The 25,411-nt window shown below is 46.9% G+C and overlaps 1 protein-coding gene across 1 annotated transcript in view; it reads right to left on the bottom strand.

Moving 5' to 3' along the window:
* The window catches only part of GSE1 (Gse1 coiled-coil protein), a 589,073-nt gene that overhangs the window by 35,285 nt on the left and 528,377 nt on the right, over positions 1–25,411 (bottom strand). Inside the window, exon 3 of the mRNA XM_082270436.1 lies at positions 11,147–11,365. Coding sequence (XP_082126562.1) covers positions 11,147–11,365 — 219 coding nt within the window. The remainder of the gene's footprint in view (positions 1–11,146; positions 11,366–25,411) is intronic.

Genomic DNA, 25,411 nt, shown 5'->3' with positions numbered 1-25,411 from the left:
TACCTGCTGTGATCACACAATTGGTTTGAGTGGGAGAGTCGAAGCACCCTCAGAGCCCCCTGCAGGCACACTTTATATTCTTCTGTAGCAATTTTAGTGTCACTATAGTGAAGGATCGTGCAGGGGCTGGCTGATATTTGGCCACAGGTTCTGTGCAGACTACAGAGAAAAGCAGAGCGCCAAACATTTTGTATGCAGCATAGAGAACGGCCTCAGATTGTCACAAAGCATTATCTGCAGATGAAAAATAAAAGTCATCGTTCCAGAGTGGTTGGTGCCGCATTCTTTTTATTTTTCCTCCCTTACTAAAATTGGCATTTCCTTTTAAAAAAGGGTCAGTCCACCCAAAACAGTTCTATTGATGCCAGTGGATTTAACCACCCCGACAGTTTGTGAGAAGGGCCCCCGCAGCTGGAAAACAGGGTGGCATCGTCAGAGATGTGCATCTCCAGGCGGTGGTTGCCCCCCCCATAGTGCGGATATGAGGATGGAAGGAAGAAGCCGCTTATTACAGCGCACAGAGGCTGATAAGGTTCAGAGCTGCTATTGAAGCATATCTTGTTAACGGAAGGCTAGGAACAATTAGGGATGTAATCCTTTCTGAGCCGGGGAGCCGTCCCTGACGGCTCCAAATCAATAGCTTCCCTGTGAGTCAGGCAATTAACGGCGCTGGGCCTCGCAGCACTACAACCTCCCGCTTTTAAAGAGAGGCAACAGTGTGATCATTGTAATTAACTGCTGGCATTCTGCTCGGACCGGCTGAATAAAATTAATTGGGATTAGAGTCGAGGCGTCCTGGTGTAGCGCTGTCACCTTTGTTGTGCGCCCCGCCTGCCAGCTTCGCGCCGATGCCAGCCTGTCTGGCAGACCTGCAGAAGGTGTGCAATTAACAGCTCGGCCTGGTCATGCTCGTCGGTCCAAGCGCGGATGACCTTTCCCGCAGCGCAATCACGCAGCAGAAGAATGACAGTGAAGACTGAAGCTGGAATGGGGGGGGGTCATCTTGAATTGGCACAACTCTTCAAAAAAATAAAGAAGGATAACCTTGCTGTGATTGCAACCACGGCATTCAGTTTCCAACCCAAATACGTAAAAGGTTATGCCACTTAGTGATGCACCCAATTTTCGGCCGCCAAAATTTTTCGACCAAAAATTGGGTTTTCGGGGTTGCCAGTAACGACTGAAAACACCTGCAATTTTACCTTGCTTATGGTGTTTTTCATAGGTCATGTAATTAAAAAAAAACAAAAACGTAACAGGTGCATTTCTTGTATTTTTGGTGCGGTTTGTCAAAAGTGCAGCAAGCAGGATTTTTAACACCGCAGCAAAAAGTGCCGATCACTGCAGACAAATTAAAAAATTCATTTTACTAATTAAAAAGGCGAAGCTATATTTTTTTTTTTTTGGGAAAGTTTAGGCCAAGTGCATCCCGAATTTGACACCCACCTTTTTATTTCAGTGCACCACTAACGCCACATCGCCATTGCAAAGGGCAGTTCTGGACTGTAATAATGAAGACAATAAAACAATACAGGACAGCAGGACTGAAGACCGATGCGTCATGTCCGGCCAGGATACAAGGACTCCACAAGGATATATTTTTTATGCTTGGTTATGTGTCAGTGTAACCCTTCCAGGTATTTATTACCTCTCAGAGAGATAGCAGTACTCTCGCTGACAATGCCTTCATCTGTTTTTCTCTCTAGAACAGCGTGTTGCAATCAATTTTGTTGTGAGCCGCATCAGCATTATGGTTGTCCTCCAAAAGGACCAGTTGTATCTGTCCTACTATATACATTTATGCAGGGCTTTTTTTCTAGGTGCAGGAACTCAGCCACGCCCCCAAGGAACCGTATCGAACAATGGGTGTGGCCAGATTGCAGTAAGAGGTTCTTAAAAGGGGCAATCAATACCAGGAAAGCACTAGCAGTATGTGCGGAGTTCAGAGGTGTACTGTGTACAGAGTGCAGTGTTGAGGAGCTCTACATACCGAGTGCAGCGTTTAGGGGTTTTCTATGCGCAGTGTGCAGGAATCAGCGCTCTTCCACAGGCTGTTCACATCTAATTTCCACCCTTCCCCCCTGGGTGTGAGGACCACATGAAACGGCCTGGATTTGGCCAGTGGGCCTTGTGTGACACATGTGCTCTAAAAAGGACACTGCCATCTTTGTTCAAGCATTAACCAATATTGCCAGCTTACTTCCTGAACTGTAGGGATAGACCGATCTGTTTTTTCAGGGCAGATACCGATATTTTGGTCACAACGTATCGGTATCAGCCGATATTTTGTACATTTAAAGTTTTGAAAAATAAAGACAATTTTTGACACAAATCTGGTACTAAACATGTTAATTTTTGTTTAATGCTTAATGGCTGACTGGCTGGCACCCTGTGGTGGGTGGCTGGCTGGCACCCTGTGGTGGGTGGCTGGCTGGCACCCTGTGGTGGGTGGCTGGCTGGCACCCTGTGGTGGGTGGCTGGCTGGCACCCTGTGGTGAGTGGCTGGCTGGCACCCTGTGGTGGGTGGCTGGTGTAGGGCCTGTGGGCGGCTGGCTGGTACAGGGCCTGTGGGCGGCTGGCTGTCTGGCACCCTGTCTGTGGGTGGCTGGCTGGTGCAGGGCCTGTGGGTGGCTGGCTGGTGCAGGGCCTGTGGGTGGCTGGCTGGTACAGGGCCTGTGGGTGGCTGGCTGGTACAGGGCCTGTGGGTGGCTGGCTGGTACAGGGCCTGTGGGTGGCTGGCTGGTACAGGGCCTGTGGGTGGCTGGCTGGTACAGGGCCTGTGGGTGGGTGTATGGCTGCGATACACTCCCGTGAGACTAGTCCCCGCGAGACTAGTCCCGACTCCAGACAAGGCTGTCCAAGGCGAGGGAGGCGTCCTAAAAAGGCAGAAGGACGTCACAAAAATATCGGGAATATCGGCCAGTTCCGGGGCCGATACCGATATATCTGTCTATCCCTACTGAGATGCTGGCTCAGAGTTGACAGTCATGCAAGTCCTAGAATCTGTGCAGTCCTGAAAGTTCACAAAAAAGGTCTGCCCCTGCTAGCCTTTCACCTTGTGGCTTGCTAAAAGGCTACAATGTTGCAGTCTGATCACTGGGGGAGGGGAGACCGAGGAAACGCTTCCTCCTGCCTGCAGCTGACTGATGACATCTCAGCCCAGGTGAGGCCACCAGATGGAGCTCAAGGATGGCTTTTGTGAAGATAAAAGATGGAGCTTTAGGAAATCGCCTCAGGAGAAAGCCGATGCATTTTAGAAGGGTATGAAAGTTTGCGTTTACATGAAGCTCCGCCCACTCAACAGTCAGGGTTCGTTCAAATTATACGTGCATAGAAACCGATGGGAAAACCCGCACAGATTTCACTTGCGGAGACACGAGATTACATCAGTTTTCATGCTCGTTTCAGTGAGTCTTTATGTACGCTGACATCAGTTTTCATGCGCATTAGTCAAACTTGTAGAAACCAAAAACGGAAAACAATAATCTAAGTACCAAGCAAAAGTCATAAAGCAATCGCCGCCGCTCCTCCCGCGGCCCGCCTCCCGCTGTGTCTAAACCACATGCACTGCATTCACGTAGTACTATGTGACTGGACGCAGCCGAGCCGCCCTGCCGTAGTAAAAAGGCGGCGGGCAAATGGTTAAATAGGGCTGTGTTCAAAATATCAATACAGCAATGTATTGTGACGCATTTCTTCCTGATACACGTATCGATCGATAGGGCAGAAAAATGCTGTGATGCAGCTTTGAAAAACAGAACAGAAAAGACTATTTTAAGTTTAGAAGTTAAAAAATATTTTGTGTCTTAAGTTGTGCTGAAGATTTTTTCTTCTCCGTTATACAGAATAAAAAAAAAAAAAAAAAAGGCATCTTCTGGTCCAGTGCGGAGGAATATCTGGAATGATCTCCTAAACAGGGAATATTAGAAAGGCTTCTCCAGCGCCCTCCCCTTCCCGCTCTACAGCCTCATCCACTGCTCACATCCCACTAAATGGGGCACTTATGAGATTAATGTACTCTGCAAAACTACCAGTAATTTCTACCTTAATTATGAAATTAATTTGCCGCTGTTAAATTTCCCTTCTTCACTGGAAAAATAGGCTGTCAGCGGAGGGCTCCCTTGGCTGCCCTGGTGAGCCAACCATTCTTGCTCTCTGTCCAGACCTCAGAGACCCCAACAAGAGCTGAGCTGAGAGGGCGGCTGCCTGGCTGTCAGTAACAGATAGCAGCAATGTAAGGGGGGGGTGGGGGTGGGGAGGAGTACATATGATAGACACCTGCAGCCAGGCAGAGACAGGAAAAAGTGAGCTCAAGGGGATCAAACATACGGGAACAATAAAAGAGAACAGGTGCAAAGAGAGCGGATTAGAGACCGCAAACAAATGCGAGCATAGGAAATAGGATGCTACAGAACGAAGGGGGATGGGTGAGGTGCAATTATACAAATTCAAAAGCAAGTTGGTCTGCTCTGTGTACAAGGCAGATCTTACAGTGAAGTCCGCATTATGAATATTGGTTTGCAACACATTATCCAAAATATTGGATGCCAACAGGGTCAAACCAAGGCGGTCGCTTGGCCAAGTATAAACCAAGGCAGTCACTTGGCCTAGGTCAACATTTTCTTGTAGGTTTCTCTATAGTACTATCCTGCAAAAGAGAAAAACTGAGTTGCCCCAGGAGTGCTGTCCACATCCTTTTAGGACAAGATGGTTTGATGGAAGAATGTGTTCGGTGAGGGATGGGGAGAGGGGGGTAGGAGAAGCAAAGTCCGAGAAGAAGGCACGCTAGGATACCCAGCTCATGAGAGGTGTTGCACCCATCTGTTTATTGTTCCATTGAGGTTCCAAGTAATTTCTTGCTGTGTCTTCCATATGTTCAGTTAATATATAGTTTGGACTGGTTTATGTGGACTCCCTGAACCCTTGGCTGCCTGGCTGCCAAGACCCTACACTACATGTCTAAAAGTATTAGGAAACCCATCCCAAAGACTGAGTTCAGATGTTTCCAGCGATTGGCACTGGTAATGCTACATACAAAGATATTTTAACCGCTTGCCGACCGCCGCACGACGATTTACGTCGGCAGTCAGCCCCTCACAGGCAAAGCGACGTAGGGCTACGTCGCTAGCCTGTGAGGGTCTAGGGAGGGAGCGAGCGAGGATCTAGGGAGGGAGCGAGCGAGGGTCTAGGGAGAGAGCGAGCGAGGGTCTAGGGAGAGAGCGAGCGAGGGTCTAGGGAGAGAGCGAGCGAGGGTCTAGGGAGAGAGCGAGCGAGGGTCTAGGGAGAGAGCGAGCGAGGGTCTAGGGAGAGAGCGAGCGAGGGTCTAGGGAGGGAGCGAGCGAGGGTCTAGGGAGGGAGCGAGCGAGGGTCTAGGGAGGGAGCGAGCGAGGGTCTAGGGAGGGAGCGAGCGAGGGTCTAGGGAGGGAGCGAGCGAGGGTCTAGGGAGGGAGCGAGCGAGGGTCTAGGGAGGGAGCGAGCGAGGGTCCAGGGAGGGAGCGAGCGAGGGTCCAGGGAGGGAGCGAGCGAGGGTCCAGGGAGGGAGCGAGCATGTGCGCGCCGCCAGAGGCGCGCGGTCACGGACCCCCCCCCGCACGTGTCCGCCGGTCACTCGCGATAGTCCGTTAGAGCAGGAGAAAGGCAGGCGGCTAATGTGACCAAGCCGCCTGTCATTCTCCCGTGTAGGAATAGTGATCATACGGTTCTACTATGTAGGACCGTTGATCACTGTTCCTACACCTCAAGCCACAGCCAATCACAGTTAGAATCACGCCCCTAGGGACACACATAACCCCTCCCTCTCAAAAGTTAACCCCTTCACTTCCAGTGTCATTTTACAGTAACCGTGCATATGTATAGCACTGATTACTGTAGTAATGTCACTGGTAACCCCAAAAGTGTAAAAAAAAAAAGTCAGTCAAGGGTCCGATCTGTCCGCCGCAATGTCGCAGTAACGAAAAAAAAAAAAAATCTTTCCCTTAGTTAGTAAAACGTAATAACTTTTGCGCAAACCAATCAAAATACGCTTTTTGCTATTTTTTTTACCAAACATATGTAGCATAAAACAAATTGGCCTACAATGTTAAAAAATTTTGATTTTTACTTTTTTTTTTTTTGGGGAATTTCATATAAAAAAAATGTGAAAAATATTTTTGCAAAATTGACGCTCATTTTTTGTTTATAGCGCAAAAAGTAAAAATCGCACAGGTGATCAAGTACCACCAAAAGAAAGCACTGTTTGTGGGAAAAAAAGGACGTCAAATTCGTTTAGGTACAGCGTCGCACGACCACGCAATTGTCCGTTAAAGTCACGCAGTGCCAAATCGCAAAATAGGCCCTGGTCAGGAAGGGGGTAAAATCTTCCGGGGCTTAAGTGGTTAAATAATTTTGCTCTTCCAACCTTGTGCTAACAGTTTGCATGACAAGGTGTGACATGGTATGACCACTTGGTGTGGAGCAACTTGAGTTTCCTGCACAGAGCCCTGAACCCAACCCTACTAAACACTTTTTGGATGAACCGGAACACCAATTGTGAGCCAGATCTGCTCACAAATCACCAAACGGCACAAATTCTCTCAGACGCATTCCAAAATCTTGGGGGAAGCCTTCCCAGAAGAGTGGAGGATGTCATAGCTACAAAAAGGTGTACAACTCCACATTAAACTCCATGGTTTTGGAATGAGATGTCCAACAAGATCTAATAGGTGTGATGGTCAGGTACCCACAAACGTTTGGTCATATAGCCCATGTATGAAAACTCGTAGAGGTTTTCTAGGATTCCAGACTTTTACATATTATATTCATTTAATCTGCTACTGTTAAGGAATGTGTGCCTAAATAAATAAGGGGACACACCTTTAGGGGCTAAATACAAAATGGTTAGTCACACACAGTTTAGAATTTTGTGGCCACCAACGAAAACTATTTGAGGTTTGTGGTTTGGACAGTTAGACATAGTATGAAGGGCGCCAGGGTAACTTTGCTACTAGATGTGAAAGCAGAAAACAAAAAAAAAAAAAAAACATAGGGAGAGACGGTTCACATAGGCGCGACCCGACTTGCCGGGGCGACCTGTGAAGTCGCGGTGCGCAGCTCGCACCGCGACCTTGGAGCGGCATGCACGGACTTCATATCATTGAAGTCAATGCAGGTCGCCCCAAAGTAGTACAGGACCCTTTTTCTAAGTCCTATTAGAACGGGTCCTGTGCTAATCTATGGCAGGCGACCCGCGGCGACTTGTCAGGCGACCAGGTCGCCTGACAAGTCACCCCAGCGTGAATCGGCTCTTACTCTTTAAACACCTAGCCCCAAAATATAAAAGTGCCACCATAACAACATTAGACACAAATATTTGTCAGCATACAGCTTCATTAAAATGGACTTGACAGCAGCTATGTAACAGTGGAACACCCCAATGATTAATTACCATATGCCCTAACAGCAGATATTGAATCCTGGCAGGGCCCTGCTATGTAACATCCACAACTTTCCAACCAGCACACACTCTCAGGGCTATCATGGCAATTGAGCTGCAACAAAGTTATGTGTCAGGACATGTAGTCACTACACAGCAATGTTGAAGTGCCATCCTTCCGATCCTATGCCATCTATAGGATGAGCTTACTATGGGTCTAAATTTAGGTTTTGTCCACGATTCAGGCTTTAGGGACCATACCCCATTAGGGGCCTTCCTTTTTCATCCAGGCATGGCCGTATGTAGCCCTAAAATGCCAAATCAAATTTCTGTTACATCAAAAAAAATTGCACCACCAGACCATTTCCATTTGGCAAAAAAGGAAATTTGTGTATTGCCCTATGGTGGAAATGCAATGCATTTTTAATTTGCTGCACTCGCCACTTTTCCACAGCACTGGATTTATCAAACCAGATAAATCAAAAACAGATCTAGGTAGGCAACACAAACATTGCGCTTCATGTACAGGTCATTGAAATATTGCATGATTCATCCATCGATTGAAAGGTATGTGAAATGTTGCTTCAACATCAATACTCTACATTATCACTCTCGTTTCATCCATCAAGGAACCCCAAACAGATCACGTTCTACACCAACGCTTGGAGAGTTGGTTACAGAAAAGATGCACCAAGAAACCACAGAAACCAATTTCAGATGTGGCTCCCTCCCTTCAGGGAAAGATGCATTTCACCGGCAAGCTGAAAGTCTAGAAGTGGAAGACATCGATCTGGAATTCTAAGATTCGTATATGAAATGATCCAAGTCTCCTTATCGGAAGTAAACAATTCTGCTGTGTGTCTCTTTATGGGCAAACGGAAAGTTTCAAATCACGGCTGATCCTAGAAAACCAATCTGATAAAAATTTTTATGTGCAGGGGCAGGGAAGGAACTTGTGCAGGGAAACACATTACCACATAATACAAGCCAACATTTCAAAAATGGTATAATCACATTATCCCAAATCTCAAGTGTTCCAATCACATCATCCTCAAACCACAAGGTTCCCGTGAGATCTCACAGAATTGCCCAAGGGCAATAGAGCAGTAATATATAAGTATATACCCAAGTACAGCATGTTTATAGGGAGGATAAGAGCCGGTTCACATAGGGGCGACCCTACTTGCCGGGGCGACCTGTGAAGTCGCGGTGCACAGCGCGCACCGCGACCTCGGAGCGACATGCACGGACTTCATATCATTGAAGTCAATGCAGGTCGCCCCAAAGTAGTACAGGACCCTTTTTCTAAGTCGGAGCGACTTGTATTGCTCCTATTAGATCGGATCCTGTGCTAATCTATGGCAGGCGACCCACCGCGACTTGTCAGGCAACCAGGTCGCCTGACAATTGTCCCCAGTGTGAACGGGGTCTTAAACATCCATCCTTCCTAGATCTTCAATGTCAGCCCTAACAAAGCAGATACTTCCAATTTGTTATACATCATTTACAACGATTGTTACGTATATATACACTAAGGCCAAGGCTCTGTGGACTCCCATCCAGATGATGGAGCTCAGGTGTTTCCAATCAAGGATACTATTAATGCTACAGAATACAGAAGACAATTGTGCTCTTCAAACCTTTTGGTAATGGTTTGGGGGGGGGGGGGGGGGGACTATATTTTGTGGCCCTGTTTACAAAGCAAAGCCAGCTCCATAAAGACATGGTGTGACCAGTTTGGTGTGGAGAACTCTAGTGTTCTGTACAGAGCCTGGACCTCAACACTGAAGACTTGAAACGCCGACTGTGAGCCAGGTCCTCTCATCCAACATCAGTACTTGACCACACAAATGGGGATAAATTCCCACAGACACCCCTTCAAAATCTTTCTAGTAGAGTGGAGGCTGATAGTCACCAAGAGGGAGGCAACTCTATATTACTGCCATGGTTTTTGAATGGGATGTCCATTAGGCTCACATAGGTGTGATGGCTAGTGTCAGACTGTTGGCCTTCTACCTCTTAGGGAGTCCCAGGGCAAAAAAGGTGTCCCAGCTCTTCTACGCCAAATGCCACTGCAGGAAATGTATGCATTTTAGAAACCTTGCTGCCATGTACATAGTTCTAAACGCACATAGGGTAGCTTGTTTTTTTTGCTCATTATAAATACAACCTGGTATATTAATTCTGAAAAGTGATTGCACTTTTCTAGGCCCATGTGGATGTTGACAGATTACCTCAGATCCATAATTACAATACACGAGCATACGGTTGGGGCGGTAGACTGAATGAAGATCTCACTGCTTTGGAAACTCTCCCCAACCTTGCCGCCTGGCTGGGGAGATAACTGCTCTGATCGCTCGCCCCCCTCCCCCATCATGACACAGTGTCTACCAATAGCTCTCATCTTTACACCCATCCCCTTCTCCATTGACATAAAGAACATTCAGTAAGCTGGCTTGGTAAGATACCAGCTATTGTCCCCCTTACCCATCCAGACACAATGGAGGGAGATTTACTAAAACTGGTGCACTCAGAATCTTGTGCAGCTGTGCATTGTAACCAATCCGCTTCTAGGCTTTATTGTCAAAGCTTAACTGAACAAGCTGAAGGTAAAAATCTGATTGGTTACTATGCACAGTTGCACCAGATTTATTAACCTCCCTGGCGGTATGATTCTTTTGCATTTTAGGTGCTGAAAGCGGTACCATTATTTTGCAATTCTTGTGAATGAGCAGCCCAAACCAACTGTATATTATATATATTATATATACACACACATATACATACATACATACATACATACATACATACACACACACACACACCTACACATACATACACACACATACATAAAAAGTACAGTAAAACTGCAGGAAAGGGCACTGGGGGGCAAACTAATGTAATTTTGCCGCCGGTTCCACCCCCTGCGAACGTCACGTCGCAGGAGACGGAAGCCGGGGCACGGAGAGGATCGGGAGGAAGATCCGCCGTGAGACACATCGCTGGATCCCGGTGACAAGGTAAGTAACCCTGCTTACAGGATCCAGCGATGCTTCTGGCGGTACCCCGAGTGTGGCTCGGGGTTACCGCTTTTGGCTCTGAAATTTAACCCCGAGCCACGCTCGGGAATACCGCTAAGAAGGTTAAATCTCCCTCAATGTCTTCCAACATCTCATTTTCCCAACAATCCCCTTTGTGTCGAGCAAGAGCATTTTGTTAATGGACCCGCGCCACCTGAGGCCAAGTTAAACTGCACATTCCTAGCCAGTCACCCTTGTGGTTCTATATGTAGCCTTACAGCATTAGCATTCTAAAATACAACGGGCAAGCATGCCAAACGTATAAAAACCTCAAAAGGATAAAAAAAGAACTAAAAATGTGCACAAAAAGTAATGACTCCCACATGAATGGTCGCATCGAGAAAAGCGGAAAACGCTCATCCCCAGCAGATCCTAGGAGATATTGGTGGGTGACTCTCCGCCAAGTTCCATCTATGAACTGCAATGGCAGTTTTGGTTAGGCTCAGGCAACACAAAGACAAAAACTAATCACACATGCATAAAAGACGGACTTTACGGGACATCACTGAACTTCCTAGAAGGAATTTCCAGGGACGGCCCAGAAACTTCTGGTAGTGTCCCTGGAAATCGAGCCCTTGGAACTGCAGTGTATGATGGTGTTACTCTGGCATGCACACATGCACAGGACGCGACTTTTCCAAAAATCTCTCCTTACCTCTGGGCTCCTCGGCCTGCTTTGCGAGTTTGCGCAGCGCGGCGGCGAAGCTGGAGGAGGGTGCGGACTGGACTGAGAGCGCGCTGCTGGCCGCCGGGCTGCCGTTGGGTACCAGGGAGCCATTGATAGGGGAGGGAGTGAGGGGGCTGACTGTGGCCGTGGTCCGAGTGGCTGTTGAAAGCATTCCTATGGAAGCTGGTTTTGGCTCATGGTTCATGCCTGGAATGAGGGAGAAACAAAAAAATAAGGCTAAAGCAGAACAATTAAAAACAAAAAGAAAAAAAAAAAAATTATACAAAAACATGGATACTACAGGGCAAGGACTGGCTGCTATTCACTTAACATGTCACATAAAATCGCTGCGATCAAAGAGCCCCTGTCATCCAAACACTTAGTACTTTGTGGAATGCAACAGACTAAAGCACCTATTATCCTACTATGGAACTACTCATCTGGACTGAGTTTATGGTAATTCCCTAGGGGAAACAAAAGGAAGACAAATATAATTCGGTATCTTCTGTCTGTTAAAATAACTATCCAGACAGAAACAGCAGGATGAAATGAATGTTTATGTAGTTCTGACCCCTCTGGATGCAGATCTAGGGAGCAGCGGGAATTAAAAAAAAAAAAAAAAAAAACGAGAGAGGAGTTTATTTCCAGCGTCCTGGGAAAATCAACCCAACATGGCCGCACATTATGCGGAGATGAAGGAGGAAAAGGGGCACCAAAAGCAGTTGCTGGTGTAGTTAGGGGCAAATAGTTATTTTCAGTTGAAAGTCAACCCATTTCATGATAGAATCCCCATTCCTTGAGGTTTGTATTTTCATGCATCTATGCTGGGTACGAGATTACAGTCCTGACATTTCACCAAACTGAGACTTATTGAAAAGTTAGCAATCACAGCTGTACTTTCTAATGCTAAGTCAATCACTCACCTGTGCATTCCAGCCCTGAAGGGGGATTCCCTAAACTTCAAAACGTGGCAGCTTTCAACTAAGGTCCCGTTCACACTGGGGCGATCCGACTTCCCAGGGCGACCTCACAGGTCGCGGCGCGCTGCTCGCACCGCGACCTCGGAGCGGCCGGCACGGACTTCATAACATTGAAGTCAATGCAGGTCGCTCCAGGTCGCCCCAAAGAAGCTCCGGACCCTTTTTCTAAGTCGGAGCGACTTGTGTCGCTCCTATTAGAACGGGTCCACAGCTTCTCTATGCCAGGCGACCTACGGCGACCTGTCAGGCGACCAGTGTGAACGGGGGCTTATAGAAGTATTGTTTGCATCCAAGTATCTTATTGATTTGTCTATTTGGGGCACCTTTTCTTCTTCGCCTCAAGTTTTCACCTAAGGCCCCTTTCACACAGGCGGGCTGTTCAGATCCGCCTGTCCGTTTTTTTGGCAGATCTGAACGGATGCCCCATGCATCTCTATGGGGCATCGGATGTCAGCGGAGACATGTCCACTGACATTCGATCCGATCCGTTAAATCTGGATGGAAACCCTATTTTCCATCCGTTCAGCGGATCGGATGAGAACGGACAGACGGTCCGTTCTCATCCGATTCACCCATAGGGAACAGCGGGGACCTGACAGCTCTGTCTCCGAGACAGAGCTGCCATCTGCCTGCTCAATGGTGGAATCGGCGGATCGATCCCCCGCTGAGAAAAACAGTCCGGCCGCCGGACTCTACAGTGTAAAAGGGGCCTAAAAAGGTGCCCTAGTGCAGTAGTCCCCAACCCTGACCTACAGGGCCCACTAACAGGCCAGATTTTAGGTATTACCTTGGGGAGATGCAGATTAGAGTACTGCAATCACTGAGCAGCAAATGATATCACCTGTGATGTATTTCAGTTATCTTGCAAATCTGGCCTGTTAGTGGGCCCTGTAGGTCAGGGTTGGGGACCACTGCCCTAGTGGGTAAAGGGGAACCCTAATTCGGGAGGACACTAGTAAATCTACATAATTAGGGCCTAAGACAGGGGTCTTCAAACTATAGCCATCCAGTTGTTCCGGAACTACAATTCCCATCATACCTAGTCATGTCTGTGAATGTCAGAGTTTTACAATGCCTCATGGGATGTGTAGTCTCGCAACAGCTGGAGGCCCGTAGTTTGAGGATCCCTGGCCTAAGAGGTTCCTTAGGTCCGGCAGGACTCCTGACCAAACCCTGCCACGCATTCGCCAGACGCCAAACCCTGCCAAGCTTTCTGCAGAGACCAAACCCCTTCCACGCTTTCTCCTCGAACTAACCCCTTCCCTAGCCAGACAGTAACTGTGAAATCCTGGGACAAACAGAATAAAATCCCAACCTAAAGGGAAGTCACGACGATTAAAAATCAGTAAAGAGAAGCTGAACATCGAGGAGACTGAGAAATCAACCTTTCTGCTTTCACTTTCTGCCAAAAACACTTCACCCTGTCAATCAATGCTCAAGCCACAACACGTAAAGTGCCGCCGGATCTGTCAGTGCTACATAGAATAAAAATGTAGAAAATTGCCTTTTTTTGTGTGAAGATTTCCCCAGTGAAGTGGTTATCAGGTGACCTTTGATACCAGGAAGCAAATTAGTGCGCTGAGGTCAGTACCGGGAATGTTAATGGATGCAAAACCCAATACTGTTTGTTGACATTTGTACGAGGCTCACATGGCCAACACTGGACAGGAAGCAGCGAAGTGACATTTCACTCAAGCTGTGAACTGAACAGGAGGTCAGTCCACCGCGCAATGCAAATACCAGACTGGGAAGCATCTCAGTGCAGCCATAGACTGCCAGATTCTGCAGCCAATAGAGTGGGCCACTCAACACAAAGAACATTGCTCAGTCATTTCTGCCACCTACCCTTTCAGGAACAAGTCTTGGCAGTGTGAACCGAGCCTTAAAGTAGTCAAAGCCACATTGGAGTTTACCGCGCTCATCATCCATTGCACATGAATGGCATCCTGTTCTTTTTTTCCCCCTGCCTTGGGGGGGGGGGGGGGGGGGGGAGACTCATTTTGTCAGACAATTCAGTACAATTGGTGGACTCCTCCATATGCCCTGCTAACAAAATGATGCTGTCCAATCAGCCATTTGATTATAGTTCTCTGGTTAGAACCTATGTCATCATCCAGATAGAGGTTCTTTTACCCAACCTATCATATGGAACATCCTCAGCAGCCCACTAAAATGTAATTCTCCAAGCCCTCCATCTATACCTGAGCGATTTGCAGCACTTTTTCTAAAGCATGACAATGCTCAAAATAAAGTTTTGGGTTATATTCATTCAATGGTGACCATTCACACCTGAGGGCCACACCAAGTATGAGCCTTTTTTGTGCAGAATCATGTTTTTTGGTTACATAAACTGCATTGGGAGTGCCTGAAAATATGCAACACAAAAATGGAGGATTCAGGGGGAGTCCATGCTGGCTATGGAGACCTTCATCTGCCCGGTGAGGGCCCACAAGCACTTCTTTGAAGCCAGTAATGCCCAGTACAAGAAAGATGGCAAGCAGCAAAGGGCAGGGGAAGAAAATGACATAAGGGCCATGGTTAAAGCCCCGTACACACGCACAGATTGTTGGCTGTAAATTGTCGGCCAACGTCCGATTGTAGGCTTGTTAGTATGATGCTTCCGACAACCAACTGCAAATTTTCGGCCGAAAAAAAATCTGGTATGCATGCTATAAAATTTTTGTTGGCCAACAACAGAACGGCCGATTGTTCCTCAGTCAGTACAGATTTCGGCAGACAAAAATCAGATGAGCAAGACTGGGCATGCTCAGAGAAGAAAAAACACACGGAAAGTCAACCATCACATGACATCACTTCTGAAGTTGGTTTTTGTTGGCCAACAAAAGTCCAGTGCAAGTCTAGAGCACATTTCAACCAACAAACACTGGACAAAAGACGGCCGATCGGTCGGCCAACAATCTGTGCATGTGTACGAGGCTTAAAGAGCTCCAACAGCAAAATATACCACACAACCATTGAGGAAAATACAAGGGTCACACCATGTCACAGATGATACTGTCTTTCTATTGGCTGAAGCAACCACATATTGCTTAAAAATAGAGAAATGCTTTAAAATGGTCTGACACGGCTTATGTTCAAGTGCAGGACCACATTCACACCTTATAGATTTGAATTGTGCGTTTCTCGAAGTGCTTCAACGATTGACGTCAAGATTCTTATATTCAAATGGTACCCATGTCATTTGTTGCTTGAAAAATAGAAGACCTGCTTTGGAGCAGTCACACATTGGACCCTACAGAGGTCTATGGGAGTGCCTAAAAAGCATGCATTTGTGCAATTTCCTGCCTTTTCTCCTCTTAACTTAAGCCTGAAAATGCAAAAGAAAAATGCCCACACACAAGTGTGACTGGGATGTCGTAAAAAGAAACAGGCTAATAAATGAAGCGTAAGAAATGAGGCAAGCACAGAGGGGCATCCATAAGACCTACAATGCACTCCCAACAGACCCAATAGGCATTATTGCCTCTTCCCCACCAGTGATAAGAGGAGAGAGCGAGGAACAGCTTCCAGCTTCGAAGATCCATCTAGTTGTTGAAAAGGAAGTAACAAAAGAGGCAGAAGAATTTCCCAGAGGCTAAAATGCCTCCCAGCCGCCTGCTCCAGAGGACCTACTGTGTGTTGATCAGACAATCTCTGTCTGTGTCACCATGGGATCAAGGAGAGAGAAGGGGAAAAAAAAAAAAAAAAAAAGGGATGAGCAATCCCTTCTGAGACTATTGCATGTCTGCTGGCTGTGGGTGATAATGGAAAGCATGGAGAGGAAGAGCAGCTGGATAAAACTGGGAGCGACACAAAAGGGGGGAGATTTACTAAAACTGGTGCACACAGAATCTGGTACAGCTGTGCATAGTGACCAATCAGCTTCTAACATCAGCTTATTCAATTAAGCCCCCGTTCACATCAGCATGATTTGACATGTCAAATCGCATGCCAAATCGTAGCCTATTGCCGGCGAAGGCACTGTCCCAATCGGTGCGGCCCTGACTTTGCGGCGCCGCACCGATTTTCAAATGTAGCTCCTGCACTACTTTTATCAATTTCGGGGGCGATTTCAATAGACATCTGTGCATGAACCTGCCCAGAGGTCATTCAAATCTCCCCCGAATTTGAACTGAAATGCGGGTTTGTAATTGTGAGAGTTCAGATGAACGCGTTCAGTGTGAACGTACCCTAAAACCTGGAAGCGGATTGGTTACTATGCACAGCTGTACCAGTTTCAGTAAATCTCCCCCAAAGTGTGCAAAGAAAGGACTGCAGGTAATCTGTGGGGAAAGGGGGGGGGGGAGAAACAAAGGTATACATTATATAAATAAAATAGATAGAGAAGATCGGAGGAATATAGAGCTAGATAGAGAGGATCGGAGGAATATATACAATCGAAGATCGGAGGAGGATTTTTTTTAAAAAAGTACTTCTCAAAACAGTCTACACTACCTTTTTTGGGGTGAATGGATAGGGGTACAATGTAGAAAAAAGAGGGGGGGGGGGGAAACAATGTACCCCGTACCCTTACAAATAGGGAGGGGGGATCTGGAGGCCCCTCTTGTTATAGGGGGCGTCCAGATTTCGATAAGTCCCCTGCCTGCAGACCCCCACAACCACCACCCAGGGTTGTCGGGAAGAGGCCCTTGTCCCCATCCCCCTGCCCCAAAGCACCCACCTCCTCATGTTGAGGACATGTGGCCTGATATGGTCCATAAGGAGGGGTGGGGGGCCACTTGCTTGTCCCCTCCCCTTTCCTGACCTGCCGGGCTGCATGCTCGGATTTTGGGTCTGGTATGGATTTTGGGGGGGACCCCACACCGTTTTTTGGCGTAGGGTTCCCCTCAAATTCCATACCAGACCCAAAGTGCCTGGCATGGAACCTGGGATGGGCCCCCCACGCTGTTTTTTTCCATTTTGGCATGGAGTTCCTCCTCAAGATTCTCAGATCGCAAGTCGCACCACTGTATAAGCAATGTTTAGCAGCATCAGATGTTTTTACAGCTGTAATGCCGGTTCTCAGAATGCACTGGCCCTGGGTTTTTTTTTTTTTTTTGCAGCTTGAAAACGCCTATGCCACTTACAGCTTCAAAACGTCTGTGTGCACGAGGCCATAAAGCATAAAGGGGCGTTTTTAAGCTGCAAAAAAAAGCGTCTGACGCTCCAAAGAGCAGCTGCAAACACGCCCTGCGTGCACGAGGCCAAAAGGCAACCTTTCATTAAAACAATCCTGGGTAATCCTGGCGCAAAAGGTCCTTGTTCAGACACTTCCTGTTATAAGGTTGTTGTGTTGCCACCCTGTCACGTGCGCCCCCTGTTGAAGATATCAAGCAGTTGTGGTGACATGCATTAAATAGTTGTCACTTATCAGGAAGCTGATCCAGAGCAATGATGTGCAGCCAATGCTGGAGTGCAGATAGACAAGAAGTGGCTAAAAGAGACTGGAGGTGGTCAGCAGCACTGGGATGGGGATTTATGATACACTGAGCACCCCAGCTATAGGGTTTACCTCTACTTTAAAAAGGTGGATCTTCCATCCATCTTATGCAAGCCAGTAATACCATCAATACCGTTAAACCAAAAAGGGTGCAGTCCTCCAATAAACAGGCACACCCCTGCATGAATTTATATTTCTTAAAAGGGACACCCACTTTTTAAAGACCTACCTACACAGAAGATTTTAAATAACTGACAAGTTGTCAAGTGGAAAAAACAAAAGTAAATTTTTGGAATGTTTAATATGCTGGTTTAAACCCACAGGGTTCCGCTAGGGCTAGATTGCTGTATGCATGCAGAGCAGCCTGGGACAAGGTCCTTTAGCACCCCACCATAAACTGGGACCTCCCTCAGCAGGCTAGTTTGAAGGTGTTGACCTTCTTGCACCCCCTTCCTGCTGAAGCACCCAAGATCTCTTCTGTCTACCCTTGGCCTGGCCCATAGGTATATCCAGTGCCAGGACAAGGTGTAAAGGCCAACACAGATCGAAATTCAGCCAGTCCAGTAGGGATCAGCTGAATTTCCATCCATGTATGGGGACAGTGGTTATCCAAAAAGTGATCTACCAATCAACTTCTGTAAAACTGGCCTGTTGGGTCGATTTGTGCAGCGGGCTATACCTGGCAGCACTGATCAGTGTATTCTGATGGAGGGGAAGTCTCCCCGCAGTCAGAATACAATACCTCAGTAGGAGTGATACCTCCATCCACATTGAGTGTGTGGATGGGGGAAATCAGGTCATTCTTTTTGGTTCAACCCTCTGCTCACGTGACCTTCCTAGAGGAGGACTTGGCAAAGATGTTTAATGTATGGCCTGCCTTAGGTTACAGGTCCTGACCTTCATGGGCCTCTCCGCCCTATTAAAGTGCCAAGCAACTGCCTCCTTTGCCTACCCCTTGGCCTGGCCTTACATGCAACATCTGATAAGAGATGCAACAGTTCACTGGGACAACAATAAGCGTTAGACCACTTCTAATACAGAGATTCTAACATGCTAAAAAAGCTTTGCATGGCCAATTATACTTATTTTATGCAACACAGAATGCTTAGCCAGGCTTCCACAGCACCCATTTCCTTGGCATAAAGATTTCTGTGGGGCCCAGTAACCAGATTGCCTGGCCTTGCACTTAATCATCTGACCCTTTGACACCCAAACTTTGCAGAGACACCCCTTGCCATCAGACACAAGCAATTCGGAACAGATTTATATTCCAAAACCTGAGGGAGCGAAAATAATAGGACAGGGGAGGGGGAGCATTAATGAGACAGATCAATACTATCAAGCAAACAGATCGTTACTGTACACTGAAGGGATTTATCAAGATGCACGCTGAATCCTGCGACAATCCACCGTAAACCTCACTGCATCATACAGGATTTGAGATAGATTTGTGGGCATTTGCAGCCGTCACCGCTCTAATCCTAGACAGCCAACGGTGATGGGACTATGGCGTCAAATCTACCAATATGCTTGCAGCATCACAAACCCCCCCCCCCCCCATTAAAACCACACATACAAGACGCAGGGCGCATGTTCTGAATTGGAGCAGCTATACTTCTTTCCAGGAACTTACGAACCAAACTAAAAACAGCAATAGACAGCCATTACTGCCCCGCTCCCCAAATACCCCCCATGCTTTCCTAAAGCGCCCACAGTTCACATGGCCTTGTGCAATCCCCCAAAGGCTTTATACGGACACGACAAAGACAAAAGACAAAGATTTAAACATACGGTGTGGAGCAAAGGAGATGGAGAAGTCTGCTTACTACAAAGGTTGGCGTCGGCTCTCCCCCTCTTATTTTTGGCTCAGTTTCCGCCGAGTCGACGGGCTGAATCGCACGCTTTGCGGATAAAGGCTCCGGGACACAGCATAATGCTCCTCCAGAGCGCCTGGGCTTATCTAACAAAGCAACAGCACACTTGCCTTGTGAAAACAAGCTGACACTGAGCCTAGAACAGCTGCCACCAGCGTCACATGGGCTGGCCCCATCTCCCCGAGCAGGCAGCCTGCAGATAACACTGACTGTTTTGTCATGAGACTCAGCAGAGGAGTCTATTCAAAGCGTCTGAGGCAGCAGCGATCAGGGGGAGTCTGACCCCGCTGTGTCCTCTCAGCAAAGGAGGGGGGGGGGGGTAATGGCACAGAAGAATCCATAACAAATACAAAGGGCTTTCCTGGCTGCTACACCATTGAGGACACACAATATTATAGCAACGCTTTATATAGCGCCTGCATCTATGGTGGTGATGTACCAAAAAAAAAAAAAAAAAAAAAAAAACACTCAACATAAACACAACACACAAAAACACAACCCAATAAAAAAAAAAAATAAATAAAAAACACACACACACACACACACACACACACACCACAAAAACACACATTAGGGATCGACCGATATGACAGCCGACCGTAGGCTATGGACGCCGGTACTGGGGTGATGCCTCTAGCTGCAGGTATCACTCCAGTACAAGCACTTTCCCGAAATATCGGAATCAGCCACCAAGGTGGCCGATATTACCGATATTTCGGAAAGTGCTTGTACTGAAGTGATGCCTGCAGCTAGAGGCATCACCCCGATACCGGCGTTCATAGACGACGGTCGGCTGTCTTGGAATGACAACCGATGCGGCTGAGAAACCGCTCGGCTGTCATTACAACGAGCGGGAGGGGACGTCTCCCCCCCCCCCCCCTTGCGCGGCTCGCCCGTGTCTCCCATCCCACCAGGAGACCCGGGCAACCAGCCTGCATGGCCGCCGAAGACCCGATCAAAGCAGCATTTGGCTCTGATCGGGTCTCCATGCAAAAACCCGGAAGTGATGTCATCACTTCCGGGTACTGGCGCCAAATAAAAAAAAAAGACATTCAAAAACAGCCAAACTTGGCGTTTTGAATGCTTTTAAGTGCAGAGGAGGGGTTTGGGGTCTCAAGTGCTAAAAATAAAAAATAAATATTTTAAATGTACGAAAATCAGCCAATACCGATATTCAATGGCCAAAATATCGGTATTGGCAACGAAAAACCCATATCGGTCGATCACTAAGAGCCCATTCACACTGCCGCGACTTGTCAGCCTGAGAAGTCGCGGTCGGTCGCGGTCCATTGAGTAGTACAGGACCCGTTCTAATAGGAGCGACACAAGTCGCTCCGACTTAGAAAAAGGGTCCTGTACTACTTTGGGGCGACCTCGGAGCGACTTGCATTGACTTCAATTATGTGAAGTCCCTGCAAGTCGCGGTGCACGCGACTTCACAGGTCGCCCCCTGAAGTCGTGTCGCCTCAGTGTGAACCGGCTCTCACACACACAGATGTTTTTAAAGCCAAAAATATACAAAAAATGTATTAAAAAGCTACAACTAGACACAAATATAAAATCGCAAAACCATAACAAGCTACAACACAGTGTAAAGTTTTCTCTCTCTCTCAGAAAAGCCCTGATCCATTTTAAACCTTTGTCAGAAAAGCTTACACTCCACTACAAATAGAACAGTCAATCAGTCTCTGCACTAGAGGAGCTTGCACTCTAATGCCGCACTCCCCCATACAATCACTCACAATTATTATACATTTATATAGCTCTGACATATACTGCAGTGCTGTACAGAGAACACTGAGCCAGTCACATCAGTCTCTGTACCAGAGAAGCTTACACTCTATAATGTCCCCACCGCAATTACAAATACATTGTTTTGAGTCTGCTTGTACTGGTTTTAAAAGCAGCTAAAAGTCTCTTACCAGTCATCAGAAGGCCCGGGGCACAGAGAATCCCATTTGGGAACTAGTCCAGCACATTTATTGTAAGGCCCCCAGTGCTGTGTCTGACCTAATTGGCTGCTGATTGCCCTTTAAACCAGGCTCCTGCAGGGAAGGGGGCAGACTGACTGGCTCTGTGACCGTCACCCTGATGGACTAATGTAAACAGAATTCCATGGAGGGGTCTATGGTGGGAAGGACATACAGGTTACCTACAGACAGATGAAGGAAGGAAGCAGATGATGTCTGCAATCCAATTACAGGGAAAAATTCTGGTTATCAGAGAATTGCCCATCGGCTGCCTGAACCGAGGACAAGGCCGCAGCTGACTAAAGAGAAATTCTCAACAATCCAAAATTCTCTTTATAAAATTGTGTGTGCGCAATTCAATGCCTCACTGTCAGAATTCAAACTGAAACGGCAAGATAAAGCGGCAGTTTCTTAAAACAGTTTTTCAGCTGAAAACAGAAAATTTTTCTGCAACCGTTCAGCAAAAATTAACTATTTTGACATTTTAATTTTACATTATATCCATGAATACATTCCTGACATGTATACAGCAACAATGTCATTTCTCAGAAAAGCGCTTTTTTTTTTTTTTTTTTTTTTTTATTAAAAAGTTGGCCTTGAATGCTAATCCAGTGACTTTGCCCAGGCTAAAATGTGGTTAGTCTGCTGCAGGCAGGAGGCGGCATTTTCCCAGTCTCCCCTCCCCCAGCTAACATTACTACCAATGAAAGGAGGATTTTTGCAGTCAATTACACCAATGTTGGGAGTTACTGACACCAACGATGGGGCTTATTTTGCCGTACACTTTGATGCAACTCCCATTTCATTGGTCATCCCTTCAGGTGGCGTGCTGCATTTTTCTTGATACCTTTAGCGGCATTCCTTTATTTTTAACCACTTACCGACCGCTCACTCGAGCTCTACTGCGGCAAAGTGGTTAGTTATCGCCCAGCGACGTAGACCTACGTCGCTGGACTCCTCCCCTTGTGGGCAGCGCACGCACGTCGCCGGAGGCTCGCTGTATTCATTCACAGCGGGAGTCGGGCCAGGGGAGGAGCGGCGGCGGTCGCCGCTGCTCTTCCCCGATCGTCGGGGAATCGAGGTGGGAGATCCGCCCGCTTGTGTAAACAGAGCGGGCGGATCTCCTAAGTGACAGACAGTGACAGATTACAGGGTTCAGCATAGCTGAACATGTGATCTGTCCCTGTGTCACTCAGTCACCTCCCCCCACACACGTTAGTAAGCACCAGGCATACATTAACCCCTCCCTCTCCAATAAATTAACCCCTTCCCTGCCAGTGTCATTTTTACAGTAACAGTGCATATTTATAGCACTGATTACTGCAGTAATGTCACTGGTACCCCCCAAAAGTGTCAAAAATGTCAGTCAAGGGTCCGATCTGTCCGCCGCAATCCCGCAAAAAAAAAAAAAAACACACCAAAAATGACAGAAATCTTTCCCTTAGTTAGTAAACGCAATAACTTTTGCGCACACCAATCAAAGTACGCTTATTGTGATTTTTTTTACCAAACATGGGTAGCAGAAAACAAATTGGCCAAAAATGTTAAAAAAAAATTTTATTTTTACATTTTTTTTTGGGGGGGGGGGGGGGGGAAATTTCATATAAAAAGAAAATGTGAAAAATATTGTTATTTTTTCAAAATGTATGCCATTTTTTTGTTTATAGCACAAAAAGTAAAAATCGCACAGGTGATCAAATACCACCAAAAGAAAGCTCTGTTTGTGGGGAAAAAAAGGACTTAAATTTCGTTTGGGTGCGGCATTGCACGACCGCGCAATTGTCAGTTAAAGTCGCACAGTGCCGAATCGCAAAAAGTGGCCTGGACGTAAGACAGCAAAATCCTCCGGTGGTAAAGTGGTTAAATTGGCAGCTATGCGTCAGCTACGGCACATCGGGCAGATTAATGTGCCAAGATCATTCTCTCTGCATAAAGCTTTATTTTATAAATATACTTTGATTGGAGCGATAATCTCCTGACAAGGAATTCTGACCAGCTTGGCAACAGAAAAATAAAAATAATAATATTATTAATAATTCTAGACTTAACCCATTTCCTCAAATCCAGTAACCATCCTGCCGGATGTTCTTTGTCCCCAGACCTCCCCGGGACGATGCGGGGTGTACAGAGATAATTAGCGGCAGAGCCACTTCTGGAGCATGCTGACGAGGCACCGTTGCCATCACCGCTACGCTCTGTCAGCTCTTGGCGCCCGGCGCAGGTTCTGCATGGAGGATATTGGATTTCTGCATTTTCTGTGGATGGTTCTGAGGTCTCAGGGGAGCGGGGAAGGTTCATCAGAGCCTTCCAGCCGTTCCCAGCCGAGAGCGCCGAGCCTCGCCACTACATTAATCTTCCAGTGACAGCGGTCCAGGTGCACTTGTCACGCCAAGTCACCCGTGCAGAATGGCTCCCCCGTGAAATATGGAAACATCAGACTGCACCCACCGAATCTCGCATCAGACTCCACAATAGAGAATCCACCAGACGTAGCATAGAATACTATTGATTGGTGCTGCTCAGCCTTTTGTGAAGGAGCATCTTAATTGCAAAGGAGATTTCGCTAACCTGTCCTGAAAAAGGGGGTTCCAAAACACTACATTCTTATATAAATCTGGGGCCCTGAAAATGAATTATTCATACAATTCACTTGACACACTTCAACATTCTGAATTTTAATTTATTACAGCCAAATTAAGCAGGCTTTTTACAGTGCTTCCAGGCACAGATGCTATTTGACAGTCAGCGTTCCTCTGATAACTATAGAAGGCGGTGCTGGAACCAGGGAACACACTGATCTCACAGGGTCTAAAGCAGCACTACCCTGAAAAAAATAATAATTTTATATGATAGCAATGCTATAGGTTCATACAGAGCCACAAGCGATGAATGCCAGCAGGACAGTTACAGCAGCAATTATATAGCTGTGATCTATTCCTTAATGCTGTACAGAGCATAGTGTAGCAATCACATCAGTCTCTGTGCCAGAGGAGCTTACACTCCAATGTCCCACCACAGTCACACACCATTATAAGAAGTGTACTGAATTCCTTCATTACATACACTGCAATGCTTTTATATACAATGATAAAAAGAGCATAATGTTAGAGTGTAAGCTCCTCTGGTGCAGGGACTGATGTGACTGGCTCAGTTTCCTCTGTACAGCACTGCATGTGTCAGAGCTATATAAATGTAGAATAGTGTGCGACTGTGGGGGGGGGGGGGGACATTAGATAGTAAGCTCCTCTGGTGCAATGACTGATGTGACTGGCTCAGTGTTCTCTGTACAGCACTGTGGTATGCGTCAGAGCTATACAAATGTATAATAGTGTGCGATTGTGTGTGTGGGGGGGGGGGTCACATTAGATAGTAAGCTCCTCTGGTGCAATGACTGATGTGACTGGCTCAGTGTTTTCTGTACAGCACTGACATATACCACAGTGCTGTACAGAGCACACTGAGCTAGTCACATCAGTCCCTGCACCAGAGGAGCTTACATTCTAACATTATGCTCTTTTATCATTTGTATACAAGAGTGTAAGCTCCTCTGGTGCAGGGACTGATGTGACTGGCTCAGTTTGCTCTGTACAGCTCTGACATATACCATAGTGCTGTACTGTAAACATTGAGCCAGTCACAATAATTGCACCAAAAGAGCTTACAATCCAACGTCCCCCCACAGTCACACACTATTTTACATTTATATAGCTCTGACATATACCACAGTGCTGTACTGTGTACCGTGAACACTGAGCCAGTCACATCAGTCATTGCACCGGGGGAGCCTACAATCTAATGTCCCCCCACAGTTACACTATTATACATTTATATAGTTCTGACATATACCGCAGTGCTGTACTGTGAACACTGAGCCATATGCATCAGAGGAGCTTACACTCTAAAAATGTCCCACTACATTTACACATTATACATTTATATAGCTCTGACATATACTGAAGTGCTGTATACCCAGTGACATAAGCCTCTGC

The sequence above is a fragment of the Pelophylax lessonae genome (assembly GCF_965119305.1).
Source record: "Pelophylax lessonae genome assembly, chromosome: 10".
Lineage (NCBI taxonomy): Eukaryota > Metazoa > Chordata > Amphibia > Anura > Ranidae > Pelophylax > Pelophylax lessonae.
The sequence above is the reverse complement of the archived record's forward strand: the minus strand, read 5'-3'. Positions and strand labels throughout refer to the sequence as shown.